This window comes from Equus przewalskii, chromosome 24, assembly GCF_037783145.1.
Source record: "Equus przewalskii isolate Varuska chromosome 24, EquPr2, whole genome shotgun sequence".
Taxonomy (NCBI): Eukaryota; Metazoa; Chordata; class Mammalia; order Perissodactyla; family Equidae; genus Equus; species Equus przewalskii.
Window position 1 is genome coordinate 29,036,275 of NC_091854.1, and position 22,843 is coordinate 29,059,117.

A 22,843-nucleotide genomic window follows, 5' to 3' on the forward strand; every position below is an offset into this window, starting at 1 on the left:
CGGCCACGGGGCCGAGTGGTTACATTTGCTCCCTCTGCTTAGGCGGCCCAGGGTTTCGCCATTTCAGATCCAGGGCGCGGACATGGCACCGCTCATCAGGCCATGCTGAGGCGGCGTCCCACATGCCACAACTAGAAGGACCCCAAACTAGAATATACAACTATGTAGTGGGGGGCTTTGGGGAGAAGAAGAAGAAGAGGAAGAAAAAGAAGATTGGCAGCAGATTTTAGCTCAGGTGCCAATCTTTAAAGAAAAGAGAGAACTGAGACTTGGGATAATGTGTTTCTAAGATTTGGGCATTAGGGGGCGCCAAAAGAACTTTGTAGTTAGACTTCGCCGCTTCAGCTCCCTCTACTTATTTGGCGGCCATCAATATTTATAATGTATGTCAAAGTACTTTGAAACATAAAATACAATTTCAAGATGTTATATAATAACAAGATGATATGAACAATACTGTGATTATAATTAAGCCCTTCAGTTCTGAAAAGAAAAAATTAAATCTAACGTACAAGCTACCTGCAGCAGGGAGACCTCTCCAGCCTAATGGGGCCATCATGGAGTTATTATGCATTGTTATGACAATTACAATAGATTCCTTTTATTGTTTGCTTACAACTGAAGTCTGTTTGGCTAAGATTTTATTGAATGACATATGTAAATGGATAGAAAATTAATAATATTAAGAGCAGGGAAATATCTAAAGATAAACAAGAGGGCAACTTGATCTTGTTGAGAACAGAAATAATCCCATATATTTAAGTGTTTTAACTCTTTCTAATTGCTTTGCATATAGTAGGTAATCAATATTCATTGATATGATTTGACTTGTGTCTCTCTTAGGTGAATATAGTTTATCAGCGTGGCCTAAAGAGTTTAATGTAACTCTTAATAATGCTTTTCAAAACAAGGTCTTAGAGTATTATAAGCCCCACAGTCACCCAGGACGTTTGGCAGAAAAGCTGACTGTTGAGCACCTCCCGTCCCCCCACCTCAGGCCCGTGGACACAGGCCCTCTGGAAGCAGGGACCATAAACAGGCGTACCAGCTGGCTTTCGTGCCCAGGAATGTTTGAGAGCCATTATGCAAATTGTAGTCAGCCTTAACAAAATCAAAGCAAAACAACAATTTGAACGTTACCACTTGCCCTAGTTGGTTTAGTCAACTTTGATAGAAGTCAAGGAAAAAAAACGTGTATGTACTTAGAAGAGAGTCAGAGGGCAAAAGAAAAGCCTAAGAGATTAAATATGTAAACACACTCACCTGCATCAGGTGTTTTATGAAAAAAAGGTGGACTCCAGGGCTGCCAGTAAATTTTACCCGTTTCTTGACATCTCACTTGAAATACATACTCAGTGTTTGAGTCCAAGTAGAATTCTGACTGTTGCACGTATGTGAAATTGGTGTCAAATTCTTTAACCTAAAGTGGACGAATCACAATAATGAAATGATACGGTGTGCCTTTAAAACGAACAATTACTCCATTCAGCAGAAATGGATGGAGAACCTATGACGTTCCAGGCACTCATCTAGACCCTGGGAAAACGACGAGCAATAAAGTGCTTTCTAGAAAACATGGCTATAAATAACCAGAAAGTGAAACGCACATTGCATTGTGCTTGACAACTCTCTCAAGGTTTTAAATCCCAAGAAAGTCCAAAACGTAACATATCCTTAATTTTGGAGTAGCTTATTTTAATAGGGTGGGAAGTGGGGGACCAATTAGCAATTGTTTGAATCCAGTCTGTCTTCCTCCTTCTCGATCTCTCTCCCTGCAGCTGGATATTTAGATCAATAATTACTCACGAACGATGAAATAATTTCACTGGCTAATGATGACTTGTAGAAAAAATTACTCAAGCTGAGCTGTTAAATTGATTCTTATTGCAAATTTATGCAGATTCTATAAGGCCTAATATATATGTATGCGTGAGACAAAAAAATATCTAAGAATGTTGAACTGTGAAAATCCAGTGGAAGAGAAGCAGAAAATAGCTGAAGGATAAACTTATACATCATTTTCTGGGGCGCTACAGCCTACTGTGAAACATAATGAAAAACGCCCCCCGAACGAGCTGGTTGAGAGGGGAGAAACCAAGGCATTTACACAGCACTTCAGTAGGTTGTGTGATAAGCAGATTTACTGAAAAGGTGAAGCGCGGTTGAAAGGAAAACATAACGTATGTCTAGAAACGCATTTATGCATGCAGCAACTAGGAGAAAACAGTTACCAGACACTCGCAAAAGAGAAAGTTGAAATTATCAAGATTAAAAAAAAAAGAGCTAGTTATCAACCTCATTTAGGGATTCTTCTGTTAAAACCAAATCTTAATGTAAATCTTTAAAACTTGCAATGCATTGAAAACGTGATTCAAGAAAATATCTATTTGGGGGATGTCATGCTCCCTATAAGATAACATTGAGAGTTCCCATAAGCCATGTCTTTACCCATGGCCCTTGGAATTTCCTGCTTTGTAAATATGACTGGCGGCATCTGGGGTCTCCTGGAATCCAGGAGAGATTTTACTTGTGCTGAAAGTTTGAGTTTCAAATGCACTCTGCTTCATATTCGCTTCTCTTGGAGGGCAGTTGTTATTCTCCAATATGTCTCTCGCCATTACGTTTATAGAGAAGCCCTCTTGAAGAAGAGAAATGCCCTAAAGCACTGCCAGAGTTTCAAAATAGAAAGAAGAAATTTTTGTTGTTAATGCTGTTGAGTCCATTCCGATTCCTAGCGCCCCTGTAGACAGCAGAGTGGAACACTGCCCGGTCTTTTTGCACCATCCTCTCATCCCTTATCATCGCTCTCACCCTCTCTCATCACTCTCACCTCATCATCTGTCATCTCTCATCCACTTATCAAAGAAGAATTTTACGGAACTGTTAACAGAGTTGTTTCTGCTGTGAGGCAAAGCTGGTGACTGCCTAGGACCTTGCAAGCACAAGATGATGCCTCAAAATGATCCTTGAGAGGCTAAAACGCACATTGAGAGAGCTGGACCTAACAGTGCCTATGGAAAGAGTTTGATACTGAGAGCAAGAAATACAGCTTTATTTTTTATAGCAGTTAATTTCTATTTAGAGCCTCAATTCTAAAGGTGGGGCCATCAGTCTGAGGTACCTCTTTCCTTAGGGTTATGTCTAAGTGTCTGGGAGCATCCTTGGGTGAAGGGAAGAGGAATCTCCAATCTATGCAGAGAGTTCTACAATCCCACTTGCTCCGACTCCCAACCTGGGACATGGCCCAGTGGGCCCTTCTCTGTGACCCACTAGTGTCTAAACTCTTTTGGTTCCTCTCCCTTATCCGACCCTGCAATGTACCCCTCTCTCTGCCCAGGTAATGTTTCCCCTGTGTTTGCTGGAGGAGGTAGGGGGCGATGCCTGGGAAACTTAGTCTTGACTAATCACATATTCCTCCAAGTCTTCTGTCTTACGCCAGCATTTACACTTTGGAAATGCAAGGACCAAGGATTTGCCCTTTCCTCTGTGGACTGTTCGGTTAGCCTTTCCTGGAAAAGAATGAATGCTTGATTTCGTGCAGCCCATGAGCTAAGGATGGGTTTTACATTTTTAAATGGCTGAAAGACAGTCAAAAGAAGAATATTTCATGATGCATGGAAATTACATGAAACTCAAATTTCAGGGTCCAAAATTAAAATTTTATCACGCCCCTTCATTTGCTTATTTTCTATGGTGACTTTCACGCTACAAATGCAGAGTTGAGCAGCTGGGACAGAGACCAATGGCCTCAAAGCCTAAAATGTTTACTCTCTGGCCCTTGAATAAAAAGTTTGCCAATACCCTGGTCTAGCTTAATTGGAGAAAGGAGTTACCATTTACCGGAACCTATAGCCAACATTTCCCTACCTTACGTCACTGCTGTCGGGCACCATTAAAGGCAAATAATAACACTAATAGCTGATGTTTCAAAATATCATCTACATAAACTAGACATTATAAAAATCAGTGGAGATACAAAAATGATTATGGACCAGCCCTGTTTTCCAGGGGCCGATAGTTAAAGGATGGGGAAATGGAGATGGGGGGTGAGTATATACAGCATGGCGATTGCTCCCGAGGTAGGGGCACAGAAGGGGGCGAAGATTGCTGCTGAGGATGGTGAGTGCAAGTCTGACACAAGTTTTAGGGAACAGGGAGACAGTTTGTGAAGATGACCAATAAGTCGATAAATATTCTCTCTGTGGTGTCGGCCTTGCAGGATCACCTGAAGGCGTGGCTGATGCCTCGTGGTCTTTATGCAGCTGAGCTGGAAGGGGCTGAAAAGCCCCCTCAGTGTGCTGGTTTTGATTTTCAGGTGGGCCACCTTTGCTCTACCATGCCTGCGGCATGGCTCCCCTTGAGGTTTACACAAAGAGTAACACTAACAGCCGCATTCAGTGCACATTAACTCTATTCCAGGCTCTGGGCTACCTTCTTACATCATTTCATCGTCCCCACCACCATAGGAAGTAGGTGCCTATCTTATTCCCATTTTAGGTAACAGAATAATGAGGCACAGAGGGGACAAGGAACTTGCCCACGGTGGCACAACCACAAAGTAGCAGAGCCAGGCTGTGCCCCAGAGCCTGTGTGCTCAGCCGCCAGGCTTTCCTGCGCGCTGCCTGCCCCTCTGAGGCAGAGAGCCTCCTCCAGCAAATCTGAGGGAGGCAGCGCCGAGGCGGGAGCACGTCTCCAGTCCGGTGTGTGCTCCCAGTCTTTGTGACCCTGACCGCCGGTCTCCCCACACGCAGGCAGATAGCACTCAATGTGTAACCCGGAGGAAACTGATGAGGCGGTAGATGTCAAAATCAAAGCTTCCCTCTGGCTCTTACCCACTGGACTTGGACTTTCCAGATGGAAATAGTAATCCGCCTTTTTCTGCCTGGGTGAGGAATCATGGTAGAAGGGATAGGATGCAGGTTTTTAATCAAAACCTGTTCTTTCATTTTCTGAATATTTTTGGGTGCCCAAAGAGATGGAGGGTCTGTGAGAGGCACTTAGTCACTAACAGAGTAAGTTTGAGAACTCGGCTTAAGCTCCTTCGAGCCCTGTGTCCTCATTTCTATAATGGAGCTGACACCACCTATCATGGAAGTTTGTTATGAAGATTAAATGAGACAAGTATTCTCTGAGCTCCTTCATTTGCCTTCTTCCGATAAAGAGATTTTGAAAAGTGAGCCCAAATTTACCTCTTAGGTTACTAGGTCTCACAGTAGCCTATGTAGCACACCAGTGGGGACAGAAGACAAGAGTTTCAACCGGAAAACAGCTGGTTTCTGAAAACCGATTTAGAGACACTGATAATATAATTCCTTTCTATTTTCTAAATGTTCTTATAGCCTCTTACCTTCTCCTACTTACACCAAATAAGGCAGTCTCATATTCTCAGTATCATCCTATGACCGTGACACTACACAAGGGCCACAGGTGTCCTATTGGAGTAAAACCCCATTAATTCAAAATCAAAGACCTGTGAATTTCGATCATATTGGTTTAAAATTTACATAAAATTTACATATGCAAAAGATTGTCTGTGGTTTTTGTTTTGTTTTTATCTTGCTTGTCCCAGGCTTTCAGCGTGGGGTTGCTGTGCACACAGGTGCCCTAATTATTTTATCAAGGAGTCCAGCAGGATCTTCCTTTAGTCATTGACCAAAGGACACAGAACATGGACTTGCATCTAAGTGTAAGCTAGACAGCTATAAAGTTCACATTTCTGATCTAAGTGAACAGGAGGAAATAAACAAGACGACATCAGGGATTTACTGTGGAAGAGCAATCTTTAGAGAACATCACGAAATCAGTAGAGTTGTACCCTCGCCTTCCTGACACTGTTTAAACCCATTGCTCTACAGGAAAACCGAAGCTCAGCATGACGAGGCGGGAACAGCAGAGGACTTTGGAGTCACGCTAATCCCCAAAGATTAGTGTTAAATACATACCATTTCATTTAACTCCCTGAAAACTGGTAAATTCATGTGATACATAACTCTTAATTAAGCAAAGCTGGAGACTCCATTCTTTAACTATGTTGACTAAATGGCAGTTTATTGTATTTGAAAATAATAAAATGGCATTTCTTTTCAAATACACCAAAATTGGAACTTTTTCAATCAGACTGGGGTTCCCCCATAGTTCAAAGTAGTGAGTTCTTATTATAATGTTCACAGATGCTGTCGTGTGATATGATTTTACTAATGAACCTTGTACCTACACCTCTCTTGAGACACGTGGTAACTTACCGTTGGTATTTAAGGATGGTTAGCTTGTCTAGACTTTCACTTTTTACCTTATGCTCATCTAAGACTGAGCCTATGCTACTAAAAATCTTACATTTTTGAACTACACATTTTTCATTTAAAAAGAGACACCCATAAATCTGAAGTTCTTTTTGAAATAAAAATCTCAGTTTTTATTTCCCTGGATTCTGTTAAATTTTAGCATGGAATCCTTAAATTTTACATCTGTGATCCTGGATGTAAATTTCACTCTGGAGACACTGAATTGCAAGGAGCTAAATAGACATATCCCTTCTGGTTGGACATTTGTCCATTTAGCAATTTACAAAAGGCAAGAGGACCTTTTAGGAAACACCTCTGTTTGGAAGCATATGGTAATCATTAAAACCAGAGTGGATTGAATATCACACCAGCCATCGGATGAAAACATGTAAAATAGATCATTACAGGTCCACTGTGGTCACTGATGGTTGGTTGGCTTTTTTCCATTCGCTTTCATGCTAAAGAATAGTGAAAGGCGGCTTACATTCCAAGTTTGGTTTGTTGTAGCCTTGTATCTCATTTCACAGGAAACCTTTTCGATTGTTGATTGACTATTCCAATGAATTATAGTCTTGGGCACTGTAGTATTTATATCCTCCGCCCCGGAAATGATGGACGCAGAAGGTATCACTAGAGAAAAACAGAGAAACAGAAACGAAACCCCAGATTTAAAACTTGCCTAGAGAGAAATCGATATCTTTTCATCAATATATAGACATGTTAAAACTCACAGTACTAAAAAACAGTCATGATCTAATGAATAATTAATGAGTTTTTTCTTTTTTCTAATCTATTATGTAGGAGAAAATTGCTGTTATTCAGTAAAATTCTATTCAGCCTATTCTCCATTTCTTTTAAATGGAACTCTAACGGTCTTGTCTTTCTCCCACTTCCCACCCCATTACAATCCTAACTAATGAAATTCCAGAGCCTGGCGTTCTTAGCAGAAGAGGGTGAAAAAGCTATAGAGGAGTTATCCTTTCTTCTGTGCATCTTTTTAGGGAGAGATGATATTTCGCATCCCAAATTCAGTTCAGAGAATTTGATATGATAAGATGTTAAATTGAGACCTTTCACAATATTATTTTGATTTTCTTGTGTTATAGGGAAATTTGTATGAATATTTATATTTATTGCTAACTTGTTTTGTTCTCCATTAAAATAAACCTGTACTTGAAAGTATGAGTTGAACAAAGCAAGTCTCCAAGACTCTAAGATTTTACCGATTATCGCTTTGTTCTATGATAATAACTATGAGAAGGGAACTGAAATTCTGATTGGTTATCCTACTAGTTCTTTTGATGTACTGGGAACAGTGGTGTAACTGGAATCTCTAGATTTCTAAACTGTGTAAATACTGTGAGTCTGTTCTGTCCGAACAGAATAGAACCATGGCACTTTCCATTTCTCCTATATGCAGGATAGAACAGTGAAGACCTATAATTTTGCTAGATGTATTTTTAACAAAGAGCTCAAGAGCCTGTTTGTGTGTTTTTAGGGACCATTGTTACAGTTTAATATTCTCTATGAAATAGTTTTCATTTATTCTAAGTTTATAAACTACTCTTTGGGAAAATTATTGTTTTATTATCAATAACTGTCATCTAAAATTATGTGCAAAAGTATAGAGAAATATAAAAATTAAAGATTTGCTCTCTAGTAGCACATTCTTATAATAAAATCCCTGGGCTAAACCTAGCATAACACAAAAGTAATAGTAGCAGAATTAATCTAATTAAAGAGCTTACTGCACTGCACTTTTATCATCTGAGTTTCATAGTAGGTTTCCTAGAAATCAGTATTCAGAGATTTCTAGAATCAGGGAAGTGGATCTGCAGGGCGATGAGACCAGTTGGGGCCATTTCGGCTCCCTCAATGCTGTAGGTAAATCACCCGCCCTCTCCTGCCTCCCCTCTGAGTTTGGCTTCCACTGGTGTAGTGGCACAAACATGCTGAGACCCTTTTGCAGAGAGAACTGCTCTGAGGAGGAGCCAAAAGTCTGTTCAGTCCTGAGAAATGCAGATCCCAGGAAGTCAGGTTTAGGTTGGAGGTTTAGCACAGAGCAGGCCAACGCAGTAGAGATCCAAGCCTTTAGGTCTGAATGAGCTCATATTTTTTCAAATAAACCTATGTTATATAACATGTACTTGACCACATAGCCTATTACACAAGACCCAGAGGTTGTATTTTTGCTCTCATTGCCCAGGTTTCAAACATTCCCATAAGATCTTACATTTTTAAAAAATTGTCTAATCCAGACCCAACTATAAAAGAGAGCTTAGCATCTGATAAATCATATGATAAAACCACAAAAGGAAATGTCTATAATAAGAAGGAAATGATAAATATTTTGAAATGACCAGCCATGCATTTGGAAAACAAACAAATTCAATTAGATCCTGAGGAAGGCGTGACTGATTGGCTGCAGAACACCATTCCCAGCCTCCTTTCCTCACCCACCGGAGGAAACTTCTATCCTTCATTTTATGGTAACGGTTCTATTGCTTTTCATTTATGTTTTTTTACTTCACATGTGTTTATCCATAAACAATATATTGTTCAGTTTTGCTGGCCATGAAATATTTATAAATTCCAAAAGAAAAAAAAGCCCAAAACTATCAAATCAACATATATGCCATATTTTCAGTTTCCACTTGTATTGAAATAAAGAACCAGATTATCGTCGTTTGGTATCTTCCCCAAAGCATGTATTTACCATAATTATTCAATGGGGACGAGAATTAATGTTGAAAATGGCAGCCAGAAGCACTGCGCTTTCCTATTCAAATTCATTTCTCTACAGGTTGAAGTATCCCCCGCATGTCTTTTGGCACGGTGTTACTGCGCTCTTAACTCAACCCTGCCTTTCAGCACAGCCTCCTTAACTTAATTAAACCCCAATCCCGGAGCTGTTACATGCAAATGGCTCCCAGGAGAGTCTTCTGTCCTCTGTTTCATAGAACAGTCCATTTATCTAACTTGCAACGTCTCATTCTTAAAGTGTCACGAATGAACATAGCTCATCCATTAAGAATCTGGCGCTCTGTTGGGTGGAGCCTCCTACACTGTCAAGTGGTATTTTTCCATTTTGTTCAGTGAGAAAGGAGGAGGAGGAGGAGAAATAACAACTCTGAACAACAGGCTCCCGGTTTGCAGTCTGAGAACTCAGGTTTGGAGGTGGTGGCCAGAGGAGACTTTCCCTTTATTGGGGGGGCGGGGACAGGGTGGGCGGTGGTTACCTATCGCAAGTCTGGAACCAAATGTGGCTCTCCTCCTTACTAGCTGTGTGACCTTGAGCAAATTATTTTATCTCTTTCTTCATCCATAAAATGGGCACAGTAGTACCATGTATGATTGCTTCCAGAATTTAATGTGATGTTCATGTTAATTGTCTGGAACACAGTAGGTGTTCAATAAATAGATACGATGATACTAAGATCATAATAAGACCACAATGATAATAATGATGGCAATACCATTAATAATAATTTACTTCTTAAAAATGACATTGCCAGAATGATGCTAGACATGATAGCCTTTAAACGTCATTAACCCATTGAAGGGAACCTGTTTTAAGAAAGGTCATATTACAGCATTACGCCTCAAAATGTAAATTTACAAAAATGTGTAGATTATGGTCAAGAGAACTATAACTCCAAGAATATACAATACAATAGAGTTGTCATTCCACCGTAGTCAGCAGTGTTTGTTTTCAAATCCAATATCCAGAGCATAAGGACAGATTTTTAGACTAATCCTGTTAGTTGAGATAGTTGGGTTTTGTGAAGAAGGGAGTTGAGAAGCTGAGATATTAGTTTCCATCGAAGACCCCAGTGATCTCCCAAAGATGCCCATGTTGTACCCCAAGAGAAGGCATCACATCCTCTAGGTCCTTAATCAGCAGGAGCTGTCAGACACATTGCATGTGCTTTTAAATAAAGACCGAGGACAGGAGTCGAGGAGATTGGAACGAGAAGCTCCCTAGCTCTGCAGTCTCAGATTTCCTAATGCTGTCTGGCCTCGGTTTCCCCGTGTGTAAATTATAGTCTCTCCTACAAAATAGGGTTCCTGTGAGAGCTAAATAAGATAACGTATGTGAAAGCGCTTAGCACTGAAGAAAATGCTCCGTAAATGTTAGCCTGCTGAAATCACCCTTAATAATAAAACAGGAATAATTGCCCCTGGGATCTCCAAATGAAGGGTGGTTCACACTTGGTGGCTTTAGGCCTGGGATGTAGGTGTAAAAGATTCAAGGGCAATTACTTTTTGGAATTTATCTTGAGGAAACAACCAACTACTATGAAAAAACTTAGCCAAAAGGTTGTTCACGGCAACATAGCTTATAAGGGTGAAAATTTGAAAACAGCCTAAATCTCCAACAGTAAGGGACTAAAGACATTCATTAAAAATAATATTGTAGGTTAAATTAATAGAAATATTTATTCCGTACTGTGAGTTAAAAAAGGCAAAGTCTAAAAATATCTGAAGCAAAAAATGTTAACCTTTGTTAAATCCGGTTTGTGAACATAGGGATGTCGACATGATTCTCCACAGTCTTCTACGTATTTTGCAAAACTTTTCAAAATAAAACCAGACAAAAACATAACTTGCACAATTGTGTCTAGAGCAGAATTCTTCAGCCTGTTGTGCTCCTCACAACATTAGACTCATAGCGCTCTACAGTAATCCTTGTTTCTTTCCATCCTCTCTGGCAGATTGCAAGATATTTAGGGCAGCAGGTACCTTGTCTATCTTGTTCTCCTTGGCTCCTAGAATAATGCTGAACCATAAGAAGTTATCACTAAGTATTTGTAAGAACACATACACCCGTGTAGAAATTAGACTGGAAGGATACACAGTGCAACGATAGCAGTCCTTATCTTTGAGTTGTCTTGGGCAGGTAGATTATGGGTGTTTCTTGTTTTCTTTATCATGATCTGCAGGACCTTTCAGACCTGGACTTTGCTTGACTAGGTCAGCACAAATTAATTGTTTCTTTGTAAAGACATTACAGACTTTCTTGTTCTTTACCTATATCATCCAGGTGAACTCGTAACGGTTTCGACTTCTCTGTGCCCAGCACATTTGCAGCTTGGACCCAAACCAGATACTTCTTGCCTCCTTGTAATGAATCAGTGGAGATGTTAATATAATCTGAGGTGAAATATTCTTGCTCTTCTTCTGTCTCTAAACTTAAAAAAAAAAAGATTATAATCACCAGTTATGTCTGATTTGAATTAATTATTCCTCAATCTTTGGATGCTACCTGTTTAGGCTGCTTTCAGAATGCAAACTTTTACTGAAAAAACTGAATCAAAATTGATTTTATTTTGAGAATTTTAAAAAAGAAATGCAAGACTGTCCAGGGCCACAGCATGACTTTCATGGGCCCAGGTATTTTTGACCCCCTCTTCCATCAAGAAAAAAAAGTATATATGTGGGGCGGAGGTCTTTATGTTTATATATATACACACGTATGTTCACATAAGTTGTGTTTTACCATACAAAAGCAAAATATTAACGTTACACATGTTAAAATATTTTCTTTGACATTCATTTTTTCCTCTGATTTTAAGTGAAATGAAACATCTTTGTGGACTCCTAAAAGTATCCAGGGCCCTGGGCACTGTGCCCGCTGCGCCTATTGGATCAGTGGGCTCCGGACGTAGTCTGAAATAAATGAGCACCCTCTGCGAAGGAGCCTTGCCTAGGGTTCAGTCAGACACTGCTGCCAGACGTAGGTGGAGGGTGAGGGGTAAAATGGGAGGGGGGGTCAGGACAGGATGGCAGAGCTGGGGAGGGGAGGGGAGGAGAAGACCAACCTTCCAGGCAGGAAAACCCAGCCTGTTCCAATACAAATCAATGAAATGACATGGCATTTTTTGGAACGTTCAACGAGTTCAATACTCTGGAGCGTGAATGTGCAAGAAGTAACTTGAAGTAGATCAGAGCAGGTCAGAAAGCCCTTCGGTGGATTTTGGCCGGATGTGGGGGCTGATTGGGTGCGGGGAAAGGAAGTCGTTTCTTGCTGAAGAGGATGGGGGAGAGAGAAGGAGAGACCCAGTTTGGAATGAGAGACGGAGACAACTATTAAATTATTACTTCAAATTATATTTATCTAAGTTTCTATAATTGAGTGACTGAGCGTCTCTAACCAGCCCATTAAACTTAGTAAAATTTCAAATGCTATTTGTTAAGGCTAAAATGTAAAATCTTATTAGTTGATGTTGGCTTTGGTCAGAAAGTTTGACCTCTCTTTTAAATCTTTTAAAAATGTCTACTCCACCATCTTTTTAGGGAGTGGGGTTGGGAGCAGTGGTGAGGAGAGTGCTGGGGACTGTTTCTTCCCTCCTTTTCCAGTTTCTGTGAGGAGAGATTGTCCTTAAACCTCCTGTCTCTTGTCCCACCCTTCCACCTGAAGCTGGGGATGACTCTCCCCATAAAGACCTGGGTGGTGGAGCCTCAGTCCTCTCCTCTCTCCCCTTTTCTCTCGGGAGTCCAAAGACCACCGAGGTGACCTGTTCCGGTCTGCTCCTCCAAGATGCTGTAAGAGTTAGAGGAGCGAGTCCCCGTGTGGGGACCTGCATTGTCCAGTCCTGGCTGTGACTGGGGGCGATGGCAGGAAACCTATTTATTCCAGGAGGATCAGTATTAGAAAGTTTACCATTGCCACATTCCAAAGCCATGTGCTCCATTATCAAGCTTCATCAGGAATACATATTATAAAAGATTTAAGATACGAATATTTTCATATTTTGATTGTCTCCTGCTGACTCTTTGATTTCCCTCAGTTGGTTCAGAACTCGTGAGGAACATCTGCGGAGATAAAGATCGGCCCCTCAGACTCTCAAACATTGTTATCTACAATCAGGTCCATTCATAACAGGAAAGTGTTTTCACTAGACTTCACTGAGTTTACATTTCAGGAACCCTTTGAACTACCAATCTTTTTATTTCCTCTTCTTCGGCTTCTCAGTCAGAATTTCTGCATCCTTGGTAATTACATCGTTACAGTTCCATTTGTTCTTTAAGCCTCTTGTGATTTCTGCCTTGACTTTTCCTGTGAAACGGCTCTTCTAAAATGGCATCTTTTCCAGTGCAAAGTCCTCTGACTCCTCCTTTTAGCATCTGCCTCTCTTGATTACTTAAAATTCTTACTCCCCTTGGCTGCCCAGACCCTGTGTTCTGGGCGAGAGCTCCTTCATCTCTTTCTCACATCTGCTTGGTGACATCTCTCCTCCGACCCTCCACCTGCCTTCTCCCCCCAGCTCCTCTAACTCCACCACTTTGAGGGCAGCCCTCGGCACCTGCCTTTTTCCTCTGCTCTTCCCCTTGGCTCATTCACCTTCCTAGCTTCAATCGCTATTCCACACAGACGACCACCCCGTATCTACGCTCTCCCTGGGAGCCGCATTTGGACATCTGCCTGAGACCAGAACTATAGCATATTTACAGCCCAGTTCTCTTTCCATGTAAATCAGCACTTTATGCCAGTTTCTCCATTGAGGTCAACAGCGTACTGCCTTTCTGATAGCCTCAATATGCCATTTTTAACAAATTTCTCTCCACCATCCTTAAAAGCCAACAAAAGAAAGTGAAGGATTTTTTAAAATATTATTTTCTTATTTTATCTTTCTTCTGTGTTTTGGTAGTTGTGGCCGTGGTCTAGGCTCTGTCTCTATTTTATCTATTCGGTATATTATTGTACTGCATTGTGAAACCTAACCTGACATACACATGCTAACTTAGAAGGAAAATAAGCTTGGAATTTGAACAATGGGGAAAAGACAAGTACCCTACATTCTTGTCTTTAGAGAATAGAAATGCTTCACGCATTTGCATGTCATCCTTGATCAGGGGTCATGTCTTCTTCTCTGCACTGATCCAATTACAGTATTTGTGCTGCTGAGGCAAGCGCTGGCCTGATGTCTGTATTTAGAACCATCAACTGCTCTCTGTCCCAGAGGACTGACTTGATAGGCTTTGTGGGGAAGAAAGAGTTTAAAAATCACTGGCATTTCATGAAATCCCAAGAGCTCCACTTCAGGTCCTGTTAACTACTGTGTATCTATTCAGCAACTCCCAAATTTCTCCAGCCCCACAATATCCCGGCAAGGATGACAACTTGCCAGCCACTCAGATCTGTTGGAATCCAGAGTGAAAGCCTGCTGAGACAGAACTCCAGGGAGGAAAGGACGAACCAGCCTTACACTACCAAGCGATAAATGCGTATGTGAATCAAAATACTACAGAAATTACCTATCTATATTTTAAACATTGCCGCTACCAGAGCCTGATAACCTCAGCAGGCAATCAAGGGGTCTCTCTGAGGCTGGCACGGGGGGCGGCTGGGGGGCAGGGTTCAGAGCATGCAGGTACAGCAGCTGCTCCACTCAGCTCAGGTTTTTAGCTCTCAGTACATATTTTCTGGTGCTGCCTCTTTCCTCTGTCACGAGCAGGGAGCACTCTACGGACACCAGGAGAGGACAAGAAGGACAGATCATGGTGACGAACAGCACAGGGCTTGGGTTTTAGAGGCAGTGCTAGTTTCAAATCACAGCTCTGCCCCTCGATCAGTGGTGGGACTTGGAGCTAGTTACTTACCCTCTACATACTTCAGTTTACTCATCTTTAGGACAGAAATACAACATTGTTGTTGTTGTCATAGGAAATGAGGTAAGGAAGCAGGGAACAGGTGGACTAACCCATAATAAAAGGCTTATTAAACAAACAATTATTATTATGAATTAAAAGGTATTAATTGATGTGGATCAAGGCTGCCCCAGGTAGAGAAGCCCAAGGTGACCTGGCCTACATGCCGATCTATATGACCCGATGGATTTTATGGTGTGGATTAGGGCTGCCCCAGGGAGAGAAGCCCAGGGCATCCTGGCCTACATGCCAATCTATATGACCAGATTCACATCTAAAGTTATATGACCATACAATAACCAGACCCCATCTGCACTGAAAGCATTTAATGACTTTCTACATCATCTTTTCTTTGTCTAGTAAAAATAAGTCACGTACCCATGCCTTATAAATTTAGCCCTAACCCTCAACTCAGGGCAGCAGCTCTTCACTGCCCGTGGGTCCTGTCCCCATGCTATTCCATACCATTCTCTGAATAAAAGAGCACTACTGCCGGACCTTGAGAGTCCAAGAAATCTTTCTTTCGACTCCTTGCCTCACCGACCCCACATCATTCATGACGTGCGACTTTTAAACATTCTAAAGAATACAAATGAAACCTTAAAAAATTGTTATATTTCAACAAGTGAAATTTCTTTGCTTGTATCTGAAGTCAGAGTCTGCCATTAAATTCAGGTGTTTACAATTTCGCCTCATATTCTTTCTGAAATAAGGTGGAACATAAACACATTAACAGAGAATTTGTCATAAAGTGTGCTAACCTCGTGCCAAATAAGAATTCAAATGTGAAAATAAGAAAATGGTAACTATGTATAAGTCGTAAGTAGGGCATCTTTGAGTATTTTCCAGTTAGAGAAAACCACTTACATGTTCTTAACTGGTTTGTGGCTAATTCTTTTACCACACGTATTGAGACCGCAAGTCAAAATGGAAACGTATTCTCAAAGTGACATTAACCATAGTCACTAGGTAACTTAATTCTGCTTTTAAGGTCTACTTCATATTAGCACCTAGACCACAAAGCAGCTAATTTAGATGAAGAATCCCGTAATAATGCCTGACTATACTTTAGAACTATTTTCACATAAAACTGTACATTACAAAGTTTTTGAATTATTTCTATTTCTTTTGTATGTGTGCTAATAATGCCTAAATTATTTGTTGAAGGAAATCAGCATGATGTATATTTCTCTGAAGTTTCCTGTGCACCCAGCCCTAGTTGTAGTTAATAGATCCTCAGTAAACACTGTTAATCTGTGGTGAAAACATGAATGGTGTCTTCCGTTGCTTTAATCACTCATTCACAAAGTTATTTATGTAATGCCCACTGTGTTCCAAGCACTACTTTAGTCCCTGGTGCTACACCAATGACCAAAACAGTTTGTAAAATCCCAATCTTCCTGGAGCACAGATTCTGGTGGAAAGAAGTAAATATATAATACATCCTGTGGTGATAAATGTTCAGAAGAAAAATAAAGCAAAAAAAGGAGCTAGGAAGTGCTAGGAGTAGGGATTGGGGTTTTTTTAGGGAGATGGGGAAGGCCCATCTGAGAAGGTGACACTAGAACAATAGAGGATCAAGTCTTGTGGTCCTCTGCAGGAAGGGCATTCTGGGTGATATGCAAAGGCCCCAAGGCAGGACCTTAGTTGGACTGTTGAAAGATCAGCAAGGAGGTCAAGGAAGCTTCAGTTGAGTGAGGGAGATGGAAAGGTGTTAGAAATGAGATCAGAGAGGTCTGGAGGAGAGAGAGATAAGCAGGCACTGTAAGGTCACATAGGGCCACTGAAAGTCTCTGGCTTTGATCTCTGCATGAAACAGGAGGTTTTGAGCGGAGGAGTGACATGACACGACCTGAGGTGCGTGTGAAAAGGTTTACTCTGGCTACTTATGAATAACGGTCTGTAGAAGGGCAAAGGCGGAAGCTAGGGCAACAGTTAGGAAGTCTTTGCATTAACCAAGATGAGATATGAGGGGCTTAGACCAGGGTCTCATTGTAGGTAGTAAGAAGAGGTCAAATTTTTAAAGATAGATCCAGTAAGTTTTGCTGATCAATTGTTGAGGGGCATGATAGAGAGGAATCCAGGAGGGCTCCAATGATTTTGACCTGAACAATGTGAAGGATGGGGTTGCCGTTTACTGAAAGGGGAATGCAAGTCTGGGGAGAAGAAACTGGGTGTTTGGCTTTGAAAATGTTACCTTTGAGATATTTCTGGACGTCTAAGAGGAAATGTTGAGTAGGATGTTAGATACCTGGTGGCTGCAGCTCAGGGAGATGTCTGGACTGGAGATGGCTAAATTAGGGAGTTTTACACCATACATTTGGATGAGATCTTTTAGGTAACGAGTGTGGATAGAGCTAACAAGACATCCTGGGATAGAGCTCAGAGGCTATTACTTTCCTGGAAATGAAGAGGAATCAGCCAAAGAGACTGGGGAAAAGCATCTAGGAAGGACATAGGAACACCAAAAGGGAGTGGTGTCCTGGAAGCCAAAAGAAGGAAGAAAAAGCTAAATTAGATGCTCCTGGTAGTAAATACTCCTGCTAAGGAAGATCAGGACTGAGAATAAACCCATGGATTTGGCAATGGGGAAGTCATTAGTGACTAATGATAAGACCTCTTTCAGTGAAGGGCAAAGACTTGACTAAAGTAGATTAAAAAGACATAAGAGAGGAAGGAGAGGCAGAAAGCACAGACAACTCTTTTGAGGAGTTTTGCTGTAAAGAGGAGCAGAGAAATAGGGTGACAGAGGAGAGAGACCAAGGGAGAGTTGTACTTTTCAAGAGGGCAGATGCTACAGCGTGTTTGGAAGCTGACGGGAACGATCTAGTAACAATAGAAAAAGTGATGCTGCAGAAGATGAAGAGGAAAATTGTTGGAGCAACGTCCTCCAGGAGGCAGGTGGGGTAAGAGCGAGTACACAGTGGAGAGTTGGCCTGAGGACAATGATGGTCCATCCACAGTAGTCGAAGGGAAGACCAAGTGTGTGGGTACAGATGTCAGTAGATGACGGAGGTTGTGGCCTTTCTCACTGCTCCTGTTTTCTCAGTGAAAGAGGAAGCAGGTCACCAAAAGAGAATAAGGAGGGAGAAAATATGTTGGAGGCCAGAAATGAGAGAAGAAATAATGAATTATCTGGCTCAGTGGGGAGTGACTTGGCCAGTAAAATGTAGGGGGACCACTGGGTGGCTCTCTGGGCCCAGGTGAGCTCCATGGTCATGCGTATAAGTTAATATCAGTCGGTAAAGCTCGTGTTTGTCCCCAGCCGTAATTAGCTCTCTGAGGAGAGGTACAGAATCAGTGAGGAAATGAACTGAAAAATATGAACTGCTTATTGAGCCCTAAAAGAATTCCTGAAACATCAGAGTCTTAATATTTGGAATAATATCTAAGAACTCTTTCTGGTTAATAGGAATACGCATATGGAGAAGAAGATGTGGCAAAAACAAGCAGGGCTGATGAACTGGCAGAGCAGGCAATTGATTTTAGGGGGTCTGAAATGGCAGCTCATCTAAAAATAATTGCCCTATTGTTCTTTCACGGTGCCTGAAAATTCCACCATTGGTGTTATTCTAAAAAGCTTATGAGCTTGTCATGTACAGAGATGGTGCCTGTCTAAAAAAAAAGAACCTCTAGAGTTTAACACAGTGCCAAGAAGACATGAGATGTTAATAAATATTTGCTAAGTTGACTTGCATGGAATAGAATGAAGGGCCATCAGGCATTCATTTTCATTTAAAAAGTATTTATTGAGTAGAAGGCACTGCACCAGACATTACAAGAGCTTTCAAGATAAAGAAAGAACGTATTTACATGAAGCTATTGAAGGCAATAGGACAACAGTAGGTAGATGCATATTAGCAGAGGTTTATTTTTTCTATCACCACACAGTGATACATAGCAAATACAGAGGGGTACAGGAGGTATGTGAATGGCCATACAGCTCTGCTAATGGCGTCATCCCAAAGCTACTGGGGAGAGAGAAAATTCTTAAAGCGATAGACACAATTCCTCTACTTTACAACTTCAAGCCAACGCCCAAGGAGGCCCAACGGCCCAGAAGCTGCCATGGAGGGAATGGCACCTTTCTACCACCCGTGGAACAAGTGGGTGGCCTGAGCAAAACACCTCTTGTATTTGTGATTTTACGGGAAAATGGAACCACAGAAGTTGGAAGTGAAACCTTGCAGATGCTGAGCTCTACCTATCTGCCCGAGTGGAAAATACCCTAAAAACCCAGGATCTAAAAGAGCCTTTTTAAACCTGATGCTCATTACCTCAACCACAAAATTCATTATAAGTCAACTTTTTCCTGGAGGGAGAGTTTTTTGATAGTTCAAAAAATTGACTTTCTCATCTCTAATTTTTTTCAACTCATGGGCGCAGTTTTAATTAATTGTAAGAGGAACGGATGTTCATTTCTGTTTCCAATTTGTGCCTACAGGAGGTCATTCTTAGAATTTGCTAGAGGAAAACATTCATTTTTGTGCTAATCCTTCACATCCTTATGTCCTCTTTAAAATATGATAAAATTTCATTAATCTGGACTCTATCCATTCAAAATGTGGGTAGATTTGTTTAAGTTTGGCTATAATTTACTGTTGGATTTCAGGAAAGATTGTGAAAAAAACCTGATTTTTAAAATATGTACAACTTTGTGTAATTATTATTTAAAGAAACTATAATGGGAGAATGCAGAAAATGTCTATTTCTACTTATCACTTAGAATAATCACTCAATGAATATTGATTGAGCTCTTACACTGTGTCAGGCCCCATTCTAGCCTCAAGAGATATAGCTGTGAACGAAACAAGCAAAAATTCTGGCCCATGTTGAGTCTACACTCTACTTTGAATGAATGAGTGAATTTACTATTGACATATACACAACAGCTAGAAAATTAGTCTTACTTAGAGCACATTTAACATCTCTTTCTAGAAAGTCATCTGTCCAAAATTAGTCACTTGAAAATAATGTAAACAACATGATTGTTTATAATATCCTGTAAATGATCAGTTATTTGTGGCTTTACATTAATCTTCTTTCCCAAATCAGTTGAGTTTTGATGTCAGAATGAACCAAACAAGCCTAGGGAGTCAGCCTTGGGTGTCACCATAATATTCTAACGTCACCTTTTTGGTTGTTGTTTCTAAGCATTTCCTATTTGCACGCCATTTCCTATAATTTGCTTTCTTATAAGTTTTATAACAACTCAGTATGGTATTAATTATCCTCATTTCACAGGAGACTGAGGCTCAGCAAAGCTAAATAACTTTTCTAAGATCACACAGCTAGCAACTATGGCAGATACTGTTAGAAGATGGTACTAAAATCCATCTACAAGCCCTTCTCCCGGGTTCCCATCCACATAGAGTAGACGTGTGACTCAGTTCTGGCCAATAAGATGCACATAGAAGTCCATGGGAGGATGTCCTTTACCCTTCACCGCTTTTCCTGCCTGGAACTTGGATGAGAAGCGTAGAGGGGCAGCATCTGAGAATTAAAGCCAACACACTAGAGAGTGCAGTGGGGAAAGGTGGAAAGAGCCTGGACCGTGCAGTATCCTGGAATTATCCTGCCAGCTCTGACTACCTACCATGTTGGCTTGATGTAAGTAGAGCCTCATCTGATGGAGTCACTGCACTCGAGTTTTCTGATATTTGCATCATAAAAGACAGCTACCTGACTGAATAATTCTCAGAACTGGAAATCAGTGTAAAATGCTAAAGCCTCTGCTCTTTCCAGTGGATATCTCTGACAGTGTAATCTTTAGTAAATCCATTCTTAATGCTTTTAGAGTGAATTTTGAGTACTGAAAACAATCTCAGTACTCATAATTAATACAAATATTGCCTGCTTTGTAAAATAGATATGTCCCTCAAAGGCCATGTCTAAATAATGTAAATATATATAATTGAATGCATTAATGGATTTTAAAAGAAATCTATAATTACTAATTTTATAAAATATTTGGAAAATATTTTTATGATACTAAACAATATTTTTACTATACTAAATAATACTTGGTTGGCAAGTTTCTGTCTAACAAATACATTTTCTCAAGTTGTGGTATGTCTGTTCCAAATTTATAATGCAATTTTGTCAGGAACCAGAGAAAGCAGGTTAGTGGGGCTTGAAAGAATTAACCAACACCCACTAGGATGGCAACAACCAACATGATAATAAGAAGTGTTGGCAAGGGTGTGGAGAAATTGGAACACTTATACACTCCTGGTAGGAATATAAAATGGTGAGGCTGCTTTAGAAAACACTATGGCAGCTCCTCAAAAGGTTAAACAGCAAGTCTGTTCCTAAATATCTGACCAAGAGAAATGAAGATATATGTCTGCACAAAAACTTGTACATGAATGTTAATAGAAACATTATTCATAATAGCCAAAAAGTGTAAACAACCCAAATGTCCATCAACTTATGAATGAATAAAATGTGATATATCTGTACTACGGAACATTATTCAGCCATAAAAAAGGAATGCAGTACTGAGACATACTATACCGTAGCTAACCTTGAAAATATTATGCAAAAGAAGCCAGTCACAAAGGACCAGGTATTGCATAACTCCTTTTATATGAAGTGTTCAGAGTGGGCAGACCCACAGCGGATGCAGGGCTGGGAGAGTTGAGGGGAAATAGAGAACGACTATTAACAGATATGGGTTTCGTTTTGGCATAATGAAAGTGTTCTAAAACTTATTGTGGTGGCGGTCACACAACTCTGTGAATGTACTAAAATCATTGCATGGTATGTTTTAAATAAGGTGAATTGTATGGTATGTAAATTCTACTCAATAAAGCTACTGTATTTTTTTTTTTAAAAAGAATTAGCCAACAACCAAGATCAGTGGGTCCACGAGACAGTAAAAGGTTCTAGGAGACAGGCACCAAGCTTTCTCTGTCAATTAGGCACTACCTAGTTTTTCTGCGAGCTTGAACTGTGGGGTTTGCTCCCTTACTGCCCTCATTTTCACATTCCTCAAGTTCACGTAGCAATGAGACAGTAGTTTCTTGTCCTCACGGCCTCTTTTCCTCTCTAGGGGACAGAAGTGAGGGGTAGAGGTTACGTCTCGGACCCACGTTAGAATCCTGTCTCCCTTACTCCTTAGCCAAGTGACCGTGGAGAGGTAATAGGGGCTCCTCAAGCCACCTATAAAATGGGAACAACAAAAATAGTCACCTCGTGTGGTTGAGCTGAGGACTGAAGATGTAATGGACACGAGGTATGGAGCGCAGCGCCCAGCCATTTTGTATATCATCTGTCAACACGACCTTTCCCTGATCTCAGCATTTCCATCTCTCAGTGATGCCTGACGGCGCCTCCGTCTACCCTCTCCTTAGAATGAAAGATGTGAGCTTCTTGCCCACGCCAGGCAGCCAGTAACTCTAGACATAGCAATGTATTCATAGTATCTGTCTGGTTTTTACACAGAATTTCTTGAATGAAGAGGTGTTACTTTTTACGGTTCACTTAATCACAATTATTCTGAGTATCTAACAGGCAGAGAGAGAGAGAGTGAGATTGCAAGGTTATCCTCTTCCATAACAATGACACCTGGACGGCATCTCTTAGCTACGCCCTGTGATCTGGTTCCCCACCGCTTCAGCAGAAAAGAGCTAAATTAGGAAGAAGGCAGCCTGTCTAGCCCGGGCACAAATCCCACGTCTTTCCCTCTGTAGCAGCTTGGCCCTACGCCAACCTACCATCGCTAAGCCTCGATCACTGTGTCTGCAAAACTCGGAAAACAATTGTATGTACTTCACACGGTTGTATAGGAAATAAAATGATGTAGCACATAGAAATCTTTGGGTCCAGTGCTTGCCACACGGTAGGGTCCCATAAATGCTTTTTTAAAAATAAGGAGTTTATGAAATTTTTGAGAATTACTAACAGAA

At 40.9% G+C, this 22,843-nt stretch overlaps 1 protein-coding gene and 1 non-coding gene across 4 annotated transcripts in view; both read right to left on the reverse strand.

Moving 5' to 3' along the window:
* IL23R (interleukin 23 receptor) overlaps positions 1 to 22,843 on the reverse strand; it is a 54,055-nt gene that overhangs the window by 20,216 nt on the left and 10,996 nt on the right. For all 3 annotated transcript variants that reach the window (XM_070592344.1, XM_008533216.2, XM_070592343.1), the window contains 3 exons: positions 11,313 to 11,473; positions 6,766 to 6,911; positions 1,264 to 1,420 (listed from right to left, as the gene is read on the reverse strand). In XM_070592344.1, the coding sequence (XP_070448445.1) occupies positions 1,264 to 1,420; positions 6,766 to 6,911; positions 11,313 to 11,473 (464 nt within the window). The remainder of the gene's footprint in view (positions 1 to 1,263; positions 1,421 to 6,765; positions 6,912 to 11,312; positions 11,474 to 22,843) is intronic.
* LOC139079199 (U6 spliceosomal RNA) lies at positions 14,094 to 14,199 on the reverse strand. The gene has a single exon (XR_011532571.1). It is a non-coding gene; the product is annotated as a U6 spliceosomal RNA (small nuclear RNA).